The 12,573-nt window shown below is 36.5% G+C and overlaps 1 protein-coding gene across 5 annotated transcripts in view; it reads left to right on the top strand.

Annotated features, from left to right (window-relative positions):
* Positions 1 to 12,573, top strand: part of WDR11 (WD repeat domain 11) — a 74,507-nt gene that overhangs the window by 41,647 nt on the left and 20,287 nt on the right. For all 5 annotated transcript variants that reach the window (XR_007357547.2, XM_075131054.1, XM_048857201.2 and 2 more), the window contains exons 13-16: positions 6,257 to 6,332; positions 8,360 to 8,468; positions 8,786 to 8,910; positions 9,434 to 9,581. Coding sequence is in view for 4 of the 5 variants with exons in the window: in XM_075131054.1 (XP_074987155.1) it covers positions 6,257 to 6,332; positions 8,360 to 8,468; positions 8,786 to 8,910; positions 9,434 to 9,581 (458 nt within the window). In the remaining variant the exon portion in view is untranslated. The remainder of the gene's footprint in view (positions 1 to 6,256; positions 6,333 to 8,359; positions 8,469 to 8,785; positions 8,911 to 9,433; positions 9,582 to 12,573) is intronic.

Genomic DNA, 12,573 nt, shown 5'->3' with positions numbered 1-12,573 from the left:
CCCAGATTTGTATCTGACTTCAGTGACAAATAAATTATGCTTTATCCTGTTGTCATGGCAGAGATAACATAACTAAAAGGAATTGAGCTGATTCTGTTCTTCCTTGTCCAACCACAGGGGTAAGTGCCTGTCAGATCTGTGCAAACTTACTGAAGGTAGGAGGTTTGCACAAATATCTCTGGTTTGGTCCAACCTAGAAGAATTACCACTTATCAGCAACAGAGTCAGCACTGCGTCAGCCAAGACAAAACATGTTGAGCACCAGTTGTTATGTAGCCATGGATAAGACTGTCTCCAGATGTATTTTATCCATGGATTTCTGAAATGGTGCTGAAAGTGGTTTGTCTTGATCTAAACTTGCATTTATGCCATGTGCAGCTGAAATGGTGCCGAACCCTTTAATGATACACATCAGTGAATGCATAATTATTGTACTATACGCCAGGTCACTGAGAGCAGAATTTGGCCTAAAGAGCCTGTGACCTTATTTGAAAGAGCAGAACTCAACTTTCGGATCCCAATCTGAGTTTATAGAGCTATTGGTTTATAAACAAGAAAAGGTTCTTTGATCAGGACACACAGGCACATGAACGACAGACACGCAGAATAGATTTTAAACAGCAAGCCACAACTTTGTTATTTTAACAGTGGGAAGAGGTGTTATGTATCCCCAACCCCTGCTGTCACATATCAGACATTTAACTGAGTCTAGTGGAGGGTTACAGGGCTCCTACCATACATAAGAACCGCCGTACTGGGTCAGACCAAAGGTCCATCTAGCTCAGTATTCTGTCTTCCAACAGTGACCAATGCCAGGTGCCCCAGAAAGAATGAACAAAACAGGCAATCATCAAGTGATCTGCCCTCTGTCACCCATTCTCAGCTTCTGGCAAACAGAGGCTAGGGACACCACCTTGCTCATCATGGCTAATAGCCATTGATGGACCTATCCTTCATGAATTTATCTAGTTCTTTTTTGAACCCTGTTATATAGTCTTGGCATTCACAACATCCTCTGGCAAGGAGTTCCACAGGTTGACTGTGCGCTGTGTGAAAAAAAAATACTTTTCTGCTGCCAATTAATTTCATTTGGTGGCCCCTAGTTCTTGTGTTATGAGAGGAGTAAATAACACTTCCTTATTTACTTTCTCCACACCAGTCATGATTTTATGGGCATCTATCGTATCCTCCCTTTGTCATCTCTTTTTCAAGCTGAAAAGTCCCCGTCTTATTAATCTCTCTTCAGATGGTAGCTGTTCCATACCCCTAATAATTTTTGTTGCCCTTTTCTGAACCTTTTCCAATTCCAATATGTCTTTTTTGAGATGGGGCGACCACATCTGCATTCAGTATTCAAGATGTGGGCATACCATGGATTTATGTAGAGGCAACGTGATATTTTCTGTCTTATTATTAATCCCTTTCTTAATGATTCCCATACCATATAACTAGGGCTGTCAAGCAATTAAATTTTTTTTCACAATTAAAAAAATTAATCGTGGTTAATCGCATTGTTAAACAATAATAGAATACAATTTATTTAAATATTTTTGGATGTTTTCTATATTTTCAAATATATTTATTTCAATTACAACACAGAATACAAAGTGTACAGTGCTCACTTTATATTTGTTTTTGATTACAAATATTTGCACTGTAAAAAACAAAAGAAATAGTATATTTCAATTCACCTAATACAAGTACTGTAGTACAATGTCTTCATAATGAAAGCTGAACTTGCAAATGTAGAATTATGGAGAAAAATAACTGCATTCAAAAATAAAACAATGCAAAACTTTAGAACGTACAAGTCCACTCAGTCCTACTTCAGCCATTCGCTCAGGCAAACAAGTTTGGTTACAATTTGCAGGAGGTAATGCTGTTCACGTCTTGTTTACAATGTCACCTGAAAGTGAGAAAAAGCATTCACATGGCACTGTTGTAGCTGGCGTCGCAAGATATTTACGTGCCAGATGCACTAGAGATTCATATGTCCCTTCATGCCTCAACCACCATTCCAGAAGATATCCGTCCATGCTGATGATGGGTTCCGCTCGATAACAATCCAAAGCAGAGCGGACTGACACATGTTCATTTTCATCATCGGAGTCGGATGCCACCAGCAGAAGGTTGATTTTCTTTTTCGGTGGTTCGGGTTCTGTAGTTTCTGCATTGGAGTGTTGCTCTTTTAAGAATCTGAAAGCATTTTCCACCCCTCATCCCTCTCAGATTTTGGAAGGCACTTCAGATTCTTAAATCTTAGGTAGAGTGCTATAGCTTTCCTTAGAAATCTCACACTGGTACCTTCTTTGCGTTTTGTCAAATCTGCTGTGAAAGTGTTCTTACCACAAACATGTGCTGGGTCATCATCCGAGACTGCTATAACATGAAATATATGGCAGAATGTGTGTAAAACAGAACAGGAGACATACAATTCTCCCCCTAAGGAGTTCGGTCACAAATTTAATTAACGCATTATTTTTTTAATGAGCTTCATTAGCATGGAAGCATGTCCTCTGAAATGGTGGCCGAAGCGTGAAGGGACATATGAATGTTTAGCACGTCTGGCTCGTAAATACCTTGAAACACCGGCTACAAAAGTGTCATGAGAACACCTGTTCTTGCTTTCAGGTGAAATTGTAAATAAGAAGCAGCCAGGTTTGTAAATGTAAACAAACTTGTTTGTCTTAGCAATTGGCTGAACAAGAAGTAGGACTGAGTTGACTTGTAGGCTCTAAAATTTTACGTTGTTTTGTTTTTGAGTGAAGTTATGTACCCAAAAAAATCTACATTTGTAAGTTACACTTTCACGATAAAGAGATTGCACTACCGTACTTGTGTGAGGTGAATTGAAAAATATTATTTCTTTTATTTATTATTTTTACTGTGCAAATATTTGTAATAAAAATAATATAAAGTGAGCACTGTACACTTCGTATTCTGTATTGTAATAGAAATCAATATATTTGAAAATGTAGAAAAACATCCAAAATATTTAATACATTTCAATTGGTATTCTATTGTTTAACAGTGCGAATAATCATGATTAATTTTTTTAATCACAGTTAATTTTTTGTAGTTAATCGCGTGACTTAACTGCGATTAATTAACAGCCCTACATATAACCAGTAACTCATAGTAGACCCACTTAGGCTCACCCTTAGGACTGAGCTCACTTCTGAATCTCTACCTCCTGCCACTTGTGGGGCAGTAGAGGTTACCAAGAGAGGGCCTCAGTCTGCAAAGACTTCAGGTCTCTCCTTTTTCCCCACAGGCAAAAGGACAACCAGAAAAATCCTGGATCTCCTTTAACTCTGAAAAGTTGGTCCCTTTTACCTTATCCATTCAGGCCAGCAATGAACATGGTTGCTGGCAGGCACAAGAGGCTTAAAATAGGCAGGTGGTGGCCCACAAGAGCCAACTGGCTAGTTGGTTTGTCAGCCAGTGGGAAGACAGTGGAGCTGGGAGTGGAGAGGGCAGCCACTCCACCATGCATGGGCTTTTGTATCCGCCCCTCCCCTGGGCACTGCGAACGTCCCCTACAGTCCATTGAAGATCCCTCTGCCATTAACTCCCTACTTACAAAATAAGCATGTTTGATATCAAAGTTACTGGGGAAACAAATGATACCCCAAAATGTGATGGTTTATGGTATAGTTTTACTTTAAAGTAAAAATCTAGTTTGTGACACATGTATGATGCTACATTATAAGCTGATATTCTACTGAAATTAATGTTCATTCTTGGTTTTTATATAAGGTTATTATTTAAAAATACTTTTTGAAAATAAACTTGCTGTATATATGTAATAGATATTTTAACACTAAGTTGTGGAGAGTTGAGACAGTTTAAAACAATGCATTGCAAGTTCTTTCTAATCAGCTTGTTAGTAAATTGTCTGTTGAAAGCTCTTTGGCCTAGTTGTCAAACTATCAAACACCGAGGGCTCAGGTGGGTGAAAAATGCATCTGTGATCTTTGAGTTTAACGGTTGCACAATACAGAGAAATTTAATTTGGAAGATTAGAGAGTTTCTAGGAATGGGAAGCACTTTCACTAATTTTAAATTGTTTTAAAATGTATAAACCTAGAACCATTTAATTTCTGATTGAAGACCCTGAGTTTTGTAACACACCAATAATTCTAATTTACTTTATGTAGCATGCAACAGCTTTTAAAATGATATAAAAGTACTTTTCTAATTTTATAAGCACTTCTAAGGCATTGCACAAAATAGCTGTTTATCTAACTTTGCTATTGCATTTTTTTTAATCTTTTATAAAACCAAATGAGCAGTAAGGAGAAAAGAAGTGGAAAATATATTTGTGACATTATAGCTAAAAGAAATTTGGTTTCCACTAAACTTTTTATTCTACAGAAATTCCTAAATAGTAACATCAACTTCAAAAAAAAAAAAAAAAAAGTAATAAAAAGACTCAAGCTTTCCATAAGCAGCTATGTTCTCAAGTAAACTGAATTAGCTGTGATTTTATCAGATGCTGACAATGACTAACCTTCCCCTTTTGTCCCTTTAGTAGCTTCCTAGAGTAGCAGTCATGGACTTCCCAATTTACTATTTTATCAGTAGACCTGTAAGCACTAGAAAAAGAGTCTGCATGGAGGGTTGAAAAAATGTAGCCCAGTTGTGCCTTTTGCTAAAGTTGCCGTTATATCTTTAGTTTATTAATAATGAATGTTTAGAGAACCTGAAGGTATTTTTTCAGTTATGAAGAAAACAAACTTTAATATTCCACACAGGCAGACTTTTTGCTCTATTGCTTATGATTCACTGCTGACTTCATATACCCCATACATGTTTGGCTATTTTAACTAAGGAGGAAGTCTGCAACCATAGGAAAAGTACTTCTGGGGGAATTGTGCACCAAAAAATTAAAAATTCTGCACACAAAATTCTGCGTATTTTATTTGTCAAAATAACAGAATATAACCATGCCGGTTTCAATTATTTTGGAAATTTATTTCAAAATACTTGTCAGCAAGTATGTCTGTAACAATACAGACAACAAAAAAGATTCAGGAAATGTTTTTTTTTTTTTTGACAGATTCCTTACTAAGCATATTTAATATGGAAGTTTGAGTAATAATTCATTTAAACTACAATACAGAAACATATTTTCTGCACCTCTCAATGCAAAGGCTTGGCGGAGTCAGGGATGAGAGAGGAGCCAACAGAGAGGGAAGTAATTGCTGGACAGGAGCCTCGGAGTGAACCTGGAGGGTTGTTGGGTGTGGGAGTAGGAGAAGTATGGAACAGGTGTTTTTTTCAGGGTGAGGGATTGTTAGGGAGTTGGGGAGCCTCCCCCATGCAGACCCTGGCTGACCCCAGCCTCTCCCATTCAGTCGGGTACATCTGCCCCTGTGTGTCCCTGCACCCCCACTCCCTCCTGTCTCCATGTGACCCTGCACCCCCACTCCCATTTAGCCCCTGGCTCAATGTCACCTCACAAGCTCCTGTGCCTCTGCTCCAATCTGTCCCCCACACTAGCCCTTCTGAACCTCAGTCTGTGTGATTCCCCAGCAGCCCTGTGTGCCCCACTCTGTCCATCTGATGCGCCCCCTCCTCCGCCAATATCCCATGCCTCCTCATCTGACCCTATGGGTAGGGCACTGTGAGTTGGCTGGGCCACTTTTGTTTAAAACACCTTTAAGTCTATGACACTAGACAGTTGTATAGGTAATATAAAGTTTTGCTGAGAAAGGACAGCAAGTTTCATTATTGGTATTCAGCAGTGATCACTTCGTTTTGAAAGTTACACATACAAGCCATCAGGAATGCAGTGATTCACTGAGTGCAAATAAGTTAATACTTCATTTGAGAAATACTTATACATTTCTTATATTCAAAAGGAGTTAAAAAATACAAGGGGAGAATATGTTTTTGGTATGAAAATTGAAATCCATTCAAGGTTTCCTCGTGGAGCAGTCATTAAATAGATATGAAATATTGTCTGTGAGCCACAACTCAACTAACTCGCTGAGATGTCAGTATTTGCATAATTCCAATCATGCATTAATTCCAGTTGTTCCACTCTGGAAGTAAGATTGTTGTGGGGTATTTTCTCAGGTAATAGAGAGTATATTATGTTTTAGTGTCTTGAAGGCAAATAAAAGATGAATAACAATGTGAATAGAGAAGCAGGGGATGTGACAGGTCAATTACAGGGGTTTTACTTCTTTGGGGTTACTATTTTTTATTCCCCTCTCTTTTTTTTCCCCATATAACTTCTGTATTCTAGGCAGGAGCATTGCATTTCGTGGGGAAAGAGGCAATGATGAACCAGCCATTGAAATGATAAAGGTGTCTCATTTGAAGTAAGTAGATTAGCCTTGTAAAGCTCGTGTTATCTAGTATTGAATTTTCAGGAGATGCTTGTAACAGACAGAAGTAAACTGGGATGAGGAAAGACTCTGCACAAGGAAAAGGTGGAAAAGAATATGCAAATTAATCAAAGGAAATAATCTATTTTTAACATATGTTTGTTACTGTAGGCTTTTATTAAAATGTGAATATTTGTGTAATGGATGTTTTCACAAACTTCAAAATCCCATTGGGTGGCTAGAATAATTAAGGAGGATTTTCGTCTAATAGTTGTATTTTGATGTCCAGGGCCACTAGAGAATGGTTGTTATGAAATATTTTTTCAGAGTTTGGGTTTCTCCATGAGTTTCAAGGTCTTTTTAGAATCTAAACCTTAAATAAAATCAGAAGGTCAGGGTTGCACATCGATCTTCCTGTGTTTTGCACAGCATTTAACACAGTTAGGCCCTGAAATTGCCACCACAATTACAAATTAGCAGGTTCAGTCTGAAGATGTTGACGATTATTAGATGAGACCAAAAAGGAACAGTTAGACTGGCAAGAGATTAAGATGGGTTAGGAAAGAGGCTATAATACCTTCGGTTTGAGGGAGAAGGTAGAGTTGATAGCTTACAGAATATTAAAGTGTGAATTTTACTTTTAAAATGTACAATGTGAAAAAAACAAGGAAACAGCGTGTATCCAAGTCATAAAAAGTTACTTTGCAAAAGTCAATTGCAAACTGTGGTGTGACAGAAAACTGCCCAGAACACAGGGAGTTAACTCTAGAAGGGTTTCTCTGCACCTGCACATGCCCTTATGGGAAGGCAAAGATCCTGGACTAGAGACTTGTAATTCTCCACAGGATGAAGGCAGGAAATTCCTTAAGAATAACGTTTTGGAAGGCAAAAGTGGCAAATGAATTAGTAGTTAGAAGATTCCATGTCCATGTACTGCAGGACTATGGTGTGAAGTCTTCTGATTTTTTTCTTTCTTTGTAAATATAATTTAAACAATATTGGATTCAATATAATTCTATAAAATGTTTTATTATAGATTTTTTGTTTAATATAGCAGACAACTTTCATTATATAATAAGCATTCAAATATGAAGACCTTACAATCTAGCCTTGTTCTCAGCAGAATATTATCTTCAGTAGGGGGAGAGCATAAATTCTATAGCTAGGTAGTCTTGAGATCAGATTATCCTCATTTTATTATGCTAGAACAAAATCAGAATAGCAGAATAAGTATTTTTAAAAGCCCATTTAGGTAGCTAATCTGTAAACACAGTTATGTTTTCTTGTATTAATATTTGTACAATGAGAGTCTGCTAAACATTTATCTCGGGTAAATGAGTTTTTGTCAAATCAGTATATACTACTACCAGCTCTTCTTTGCTTTAGCAGACGGATTTAGAAATGAAAAGTTCTTTCATTTAAATCTAAAAAAATCAATATTTACTGTGTAGTATAGATCCTGGATTGGCTGGGTAAGAGATTGTTGCAACAGCATCAAGTTTAACAAATTCACATTTTAATTCAAATTTTCTTCTTCTCATTAGTCTCCATATATGTCAGGAACCTTATGATAACAATGTTTTAAAATTAATTGTGGTTTATGGATGTATATATATCAGGAAATGGTAATATAAGTTTATGTATCAGTTTTTGCAACAGTTTTCAAAAGTAATTCACACATACCATGCACTACTAAACTATGATAGTGACCAGAAGTTTTGGATCATTTAGTTTCTAATTCTGTAATGAAATCTAGACATTTGTTCCCATGAGAAAAGTCAGAGGGGTTCTGAATGGGTGCAGCAGTCCAGTTCCACAGAACTTGTTGCGAGATCGGGGCAAGTCTAAATTTGTTCAGTGTGTTTTCGCCTTCTACTTTAAAAATAAAATTAAAAAAAATAATAATAATAAAAAACCCCACACAGATGCACACATCAGCAACATGATGCCAGTAAGAAAAGGTAGAAAACAAAATACTTAAAAAATAAACTGGAATGTAATAAAGGTCTCATTTATTTCAGGCAGTACTTAGCTGTAGTGTTTAAAGACAAGCCTCTGGAACTCTGGGATGTCAGGACGTGTACTCTTCTTAGAGAAATGTCAAAAAACTTCCCTACCGTGACTGCTTTGGTAAGGAATCCAATCTGTTGCTTCTCATTTGAAATGTAAATGGTTATTAAATTTGTATATCTTGAAATAATATGATTGTTTTTTGTATTTCTCTAGTCTACAAACACAGTCTGACCTATCTCCCCACCCCTACTCTTCTCTCACAAACTAGGCTATTAAGGAGGGAACCCTATTTTGAAAAGATGCCCTTCTAAAACATAGGTTTGGGGTTTTTTTTCATAAAAATAAATCTGTAATTGGCATCATAATTATTAATCAATAAAACTAGGAAGTAAAAGGGACATATTTTCCATTTTCCTAATTAAAAATTCTCACAGGAATGGTCACCTACTCATAACTTGAAGAGCTTGAAAAAGAAACAGCTTGCAGCTCGTGAAGCCATGGCCCGACAGACGGTTGTGTCTGATACAGAACTTAGCAGTGTAGAATCTTCTGTGATCAGGTATTGCCCATCACTGTCTCGTATGATATGGTAATACATCAGTTATTCTTCAGATAAGTTCTCTTACTCTACAGATTGTCACTCGTTAATAGTGCTGTTTGGTACATGCCATCCAGATGCTCTCCCATGATGGAGGTACCTTGAGCTGTCCCGTTAAAGCAACTTTGCAGGCTCTTTTGTGCCATTTGAACAGCACAAAGGAGCCAAAGAATGGGCCAGAGTCTAGCACTTGAACATGGTCCCTTGATTTCACTGCTGAGCAAGAAAAGTTATCTCAACAGACTTTAACAACATCCTTTAGTGGCCTACTTCTTGAAGTCAAATTTTAATTTGCCACTTGTTAACTGTAATAAGTGTATAAACCAATTTGTTATTTCAGGATTTATGTAGACAATTCTCAGGGAAAATACTCCCTACCAATCTACTGTCTATTTTTATGTATTTGTTGATTGGGGTCACAACCTCTTATATCCATTTCAAGAAAAAGAAAGGTCACCTTTATCTTATTATCTTTCTCTTAAAGCTTATTACAGGAGGCCGAAAGTAAATCTGAGCTGAGTCAGAACATTTCTGCCAGAGAGCACTTCGTGTTTACAGATACCGATGGGCAGGTTTATCATCTCACGGTGGAGGGAAACTCGGTAAAAGACGGTGCAAGAATTCCACCTGATGTGAGTTCGATATTTTTGTCTCATCAGTGCTGTCGTTTGTTTTCATATTTACTGTTGCAGAAAATAGCATGACATTAATATTAATAGGGATATGCATTTTAATGGCAAATATTTACCAGAAATCAATAATTGGAAACATGAAACCAAAAATATAAGATGTAAAACATAAACTAAAATTACTGGCTTTAAAAAAAGGACACTTACAATTTTGTAGGACTATATGATTTTATGTAAATATTCAAACAGTGCTCTTATTTACAAGAGCGCGTTAATTTGTTATATATGTGATCACTATATTTACTTGGAAAGAACAATGGAGGATTTTTTGTTCATTGTGTCCCTGTTTTGCATAATAGTACGTAAACGAGGGAAGCTGAATGCAGATGTTGAAGGTGTCTGAATTCTTATGGAAATAGTAAATACAGCATTTGGAAAAAGGAAAACAGTCCATTTATGCTAGCTATAGAATGTGTTTTGTGTCTCTCTTAGACTTCTGTACAGGTATACACTATCATATTCGGTTGAAGAAAACAGTAGTTTCACCTATGTATGATGAGACCAGGCATTAACCAATTTGATCATATAGTAGGCATCTGATAGCAACTGCTATAGATAACAAAACTATTTCCATTGTTTGCCCAATTAACATAACCCAAAAAAGCAGCACATGTTTTGAAAATTCTATGCATGTTTTTCACATGAGAGATTTTTTTCTTTAATTTTTGAGCAAAATACTTTCAGCTAATTTTGATTTTGCAGATACTTTGTTCCACTGCTTTGTGGGGAAATGGGGGCATATTCTTTCAGACAAGACAACAAAAACAGCTGAAATTAAATTTCAAATGTGGTGTAACCATGGTCCTCAGTGAGCACTGGCGCCTTTGCTTCGTTTGAGGGTGGAAACACTTTTTAAATAGTTTGTATTTATAAAGCATTTCTGAGACCTTTTTTTTTTTTTTTGGATAGAGTGGGATGTATGGAGCGGGTGTTGGGCATCTTTGGTCATTTGGATTTTTTTAAACCGAGCCTAATGAAGCCCTGCCCATTTTGTGATATAATTGCACACTTTCCCCATAAGACCTGACCAGGGTGATGATGTGTCAACTTTGAAAAGTTGACTCTTAAGCATGAGATCTCTTTCTATTACTTTTAAAAATCACAAGGAAAATAAAGGTTAAAAAAAATATTTATGCAACATTAAAGGCTGCACAGTTAATTTTTACACTTCCTGACTATGATTCTGATATTCCAACAGCAAAGTTAACTTGGACATGTAGTATTCCCGTTTTTCTGTTTAAATGTGTACATTATATATTTGTCATAAGATGCATGGCAGTAAACATACAAGATGTTCAAAATGAACAGGTTGATATTTCTGTTGGAGCCTTAGTTTGTGCATTGTGTGACTTGTGATTTAACCATTCATCCTTAACGTTTCACTAAATGTTTAATTGCATTTAATATGAACATATTTAGCCTTGATTCTGTAAACACATATAAATAACTTTAAATGTAGTAACAGCCCTATTTAGCTCAGGGGAATTATTCACATATGTAAAAATTTAAGCACCTGTGTAAGTGTTTGTGGGATTGGGGTCTAAGTCTGTTTTCTCATTTTCAGTGGGGACCGGTACATCAGTCATAGCCCTGGAATACAAGATTTGCAACACTAGATCAGATTACTCGTCGATCAGTTCTGGTAGCGTTCCTCTGGTAGTGGCCAGTAACTATTCCTTCACAAGAAAGTGAAGCCTACCTTTTGCCCAAAACACTATCACATGCTGCTAAACAATTGTGCAGTGCTGCATGTTAAATGCATGTGATGGGGTTTAGGATAGGGAAAATGTTTGAGCTTTAACTTGAACCAAGACTTGATTGAATTTAGCTTATAGTGGCATGCCTAAGTACAAAATGTTGTTACTGGTCATAGTTCTATATTTGAATCGGAGATATGTAGTGGCAATGAATTTCCATTTATTTTTATTTTCATTCTTAAGATATTTTAGGCTGCAGATGTTCTGTTGGATTGTTCTTTTTGCTAATAGCATGTGCATTACTACTTACTTAAGGGCCTATTGCTGAAGTGAATGCAAATTTGCCTTAGTAAGGAGCACACAATAATATCCTATGGTTCAATAGCCACGTCTTAATTTTTTTTCTTCATGGGACAGAAAAAATAAAGTTCATGTACAACCTTTATGCAGTGATTTAGTGGCTAAACCAATGATCTCTACAACCCCTCATAACTATAAGTGACATGTGACATTCTCAGGTTAGCCCCCAGTCGCTAGTAGTCAGTCTTACTAGGCAAAAGTTTCATGGTATAGTTGGCAATATAGACTCTGAAAAGGATTGAAATCCAAGATCACTCTCTCCTGTGACTCCTAAAGTAATTGGTTTGCTCTAGGAAAGATGAAGTCTTCCTTGTTGAACAGTTAATGGAGCTTGCCCTGCAGGTACTTACACCCTATCTATTTAAAAAACCTGTTTGTCTTCAGACTGCTTCTTAAAAATACATGTTGCAACCTTAGGAACCCGAATATTTCTCCATTTGACACCTCTTATCCTATACATTTCAAAACATTTAAGTAACATTGTTAAATGTTACTCATTTTATTATCCCATTCTCCTTGTTTAGGTCAGCAGTCAAAATATTACAAAAATCATTCTGTTCCATGTGACAGGTTGTCTGTTTTCAGAGATAGTGGCAGCTTTCACAAAGAGAGACCAGGTATTAAGGATCCAGTCTTTGATGGCTTTAGTAAATAATTTAGAGCAGACTTGGGCACAGGGGATAGAAAAAAACAATGGAAAAATTGCTGTTTTATTGTGTGATTTCTTTTCCTTGGGATTTAATGAAAAATTATGTATTTTCAGAGTACATTTGCAGAATTTAGGAAATAGGTGGTGAGTTTTTACCTGCCATTACATAAACAAAGCAATTTTAAAGACAGAGGTCTCCTGAAATATTTTTTTAATTTATGTATATTTT

This window comes from Caretta caretta, chromosome 7 (assembly GCF_965140235.1).
Source record: "Caretta caretta isolate rCarCar2 chromosome 7, rCarCar1.hap1, whole genome shotgun sequence".
NCBI classification, from domain to species: Eukaryota; Metazoa; Chordata; order Testudines; family Cheloniidae; genus Caretta; species Caretta caretta.
This window is presented reverse-complemented; position numbering and strand designations above follow the sequence as displayed.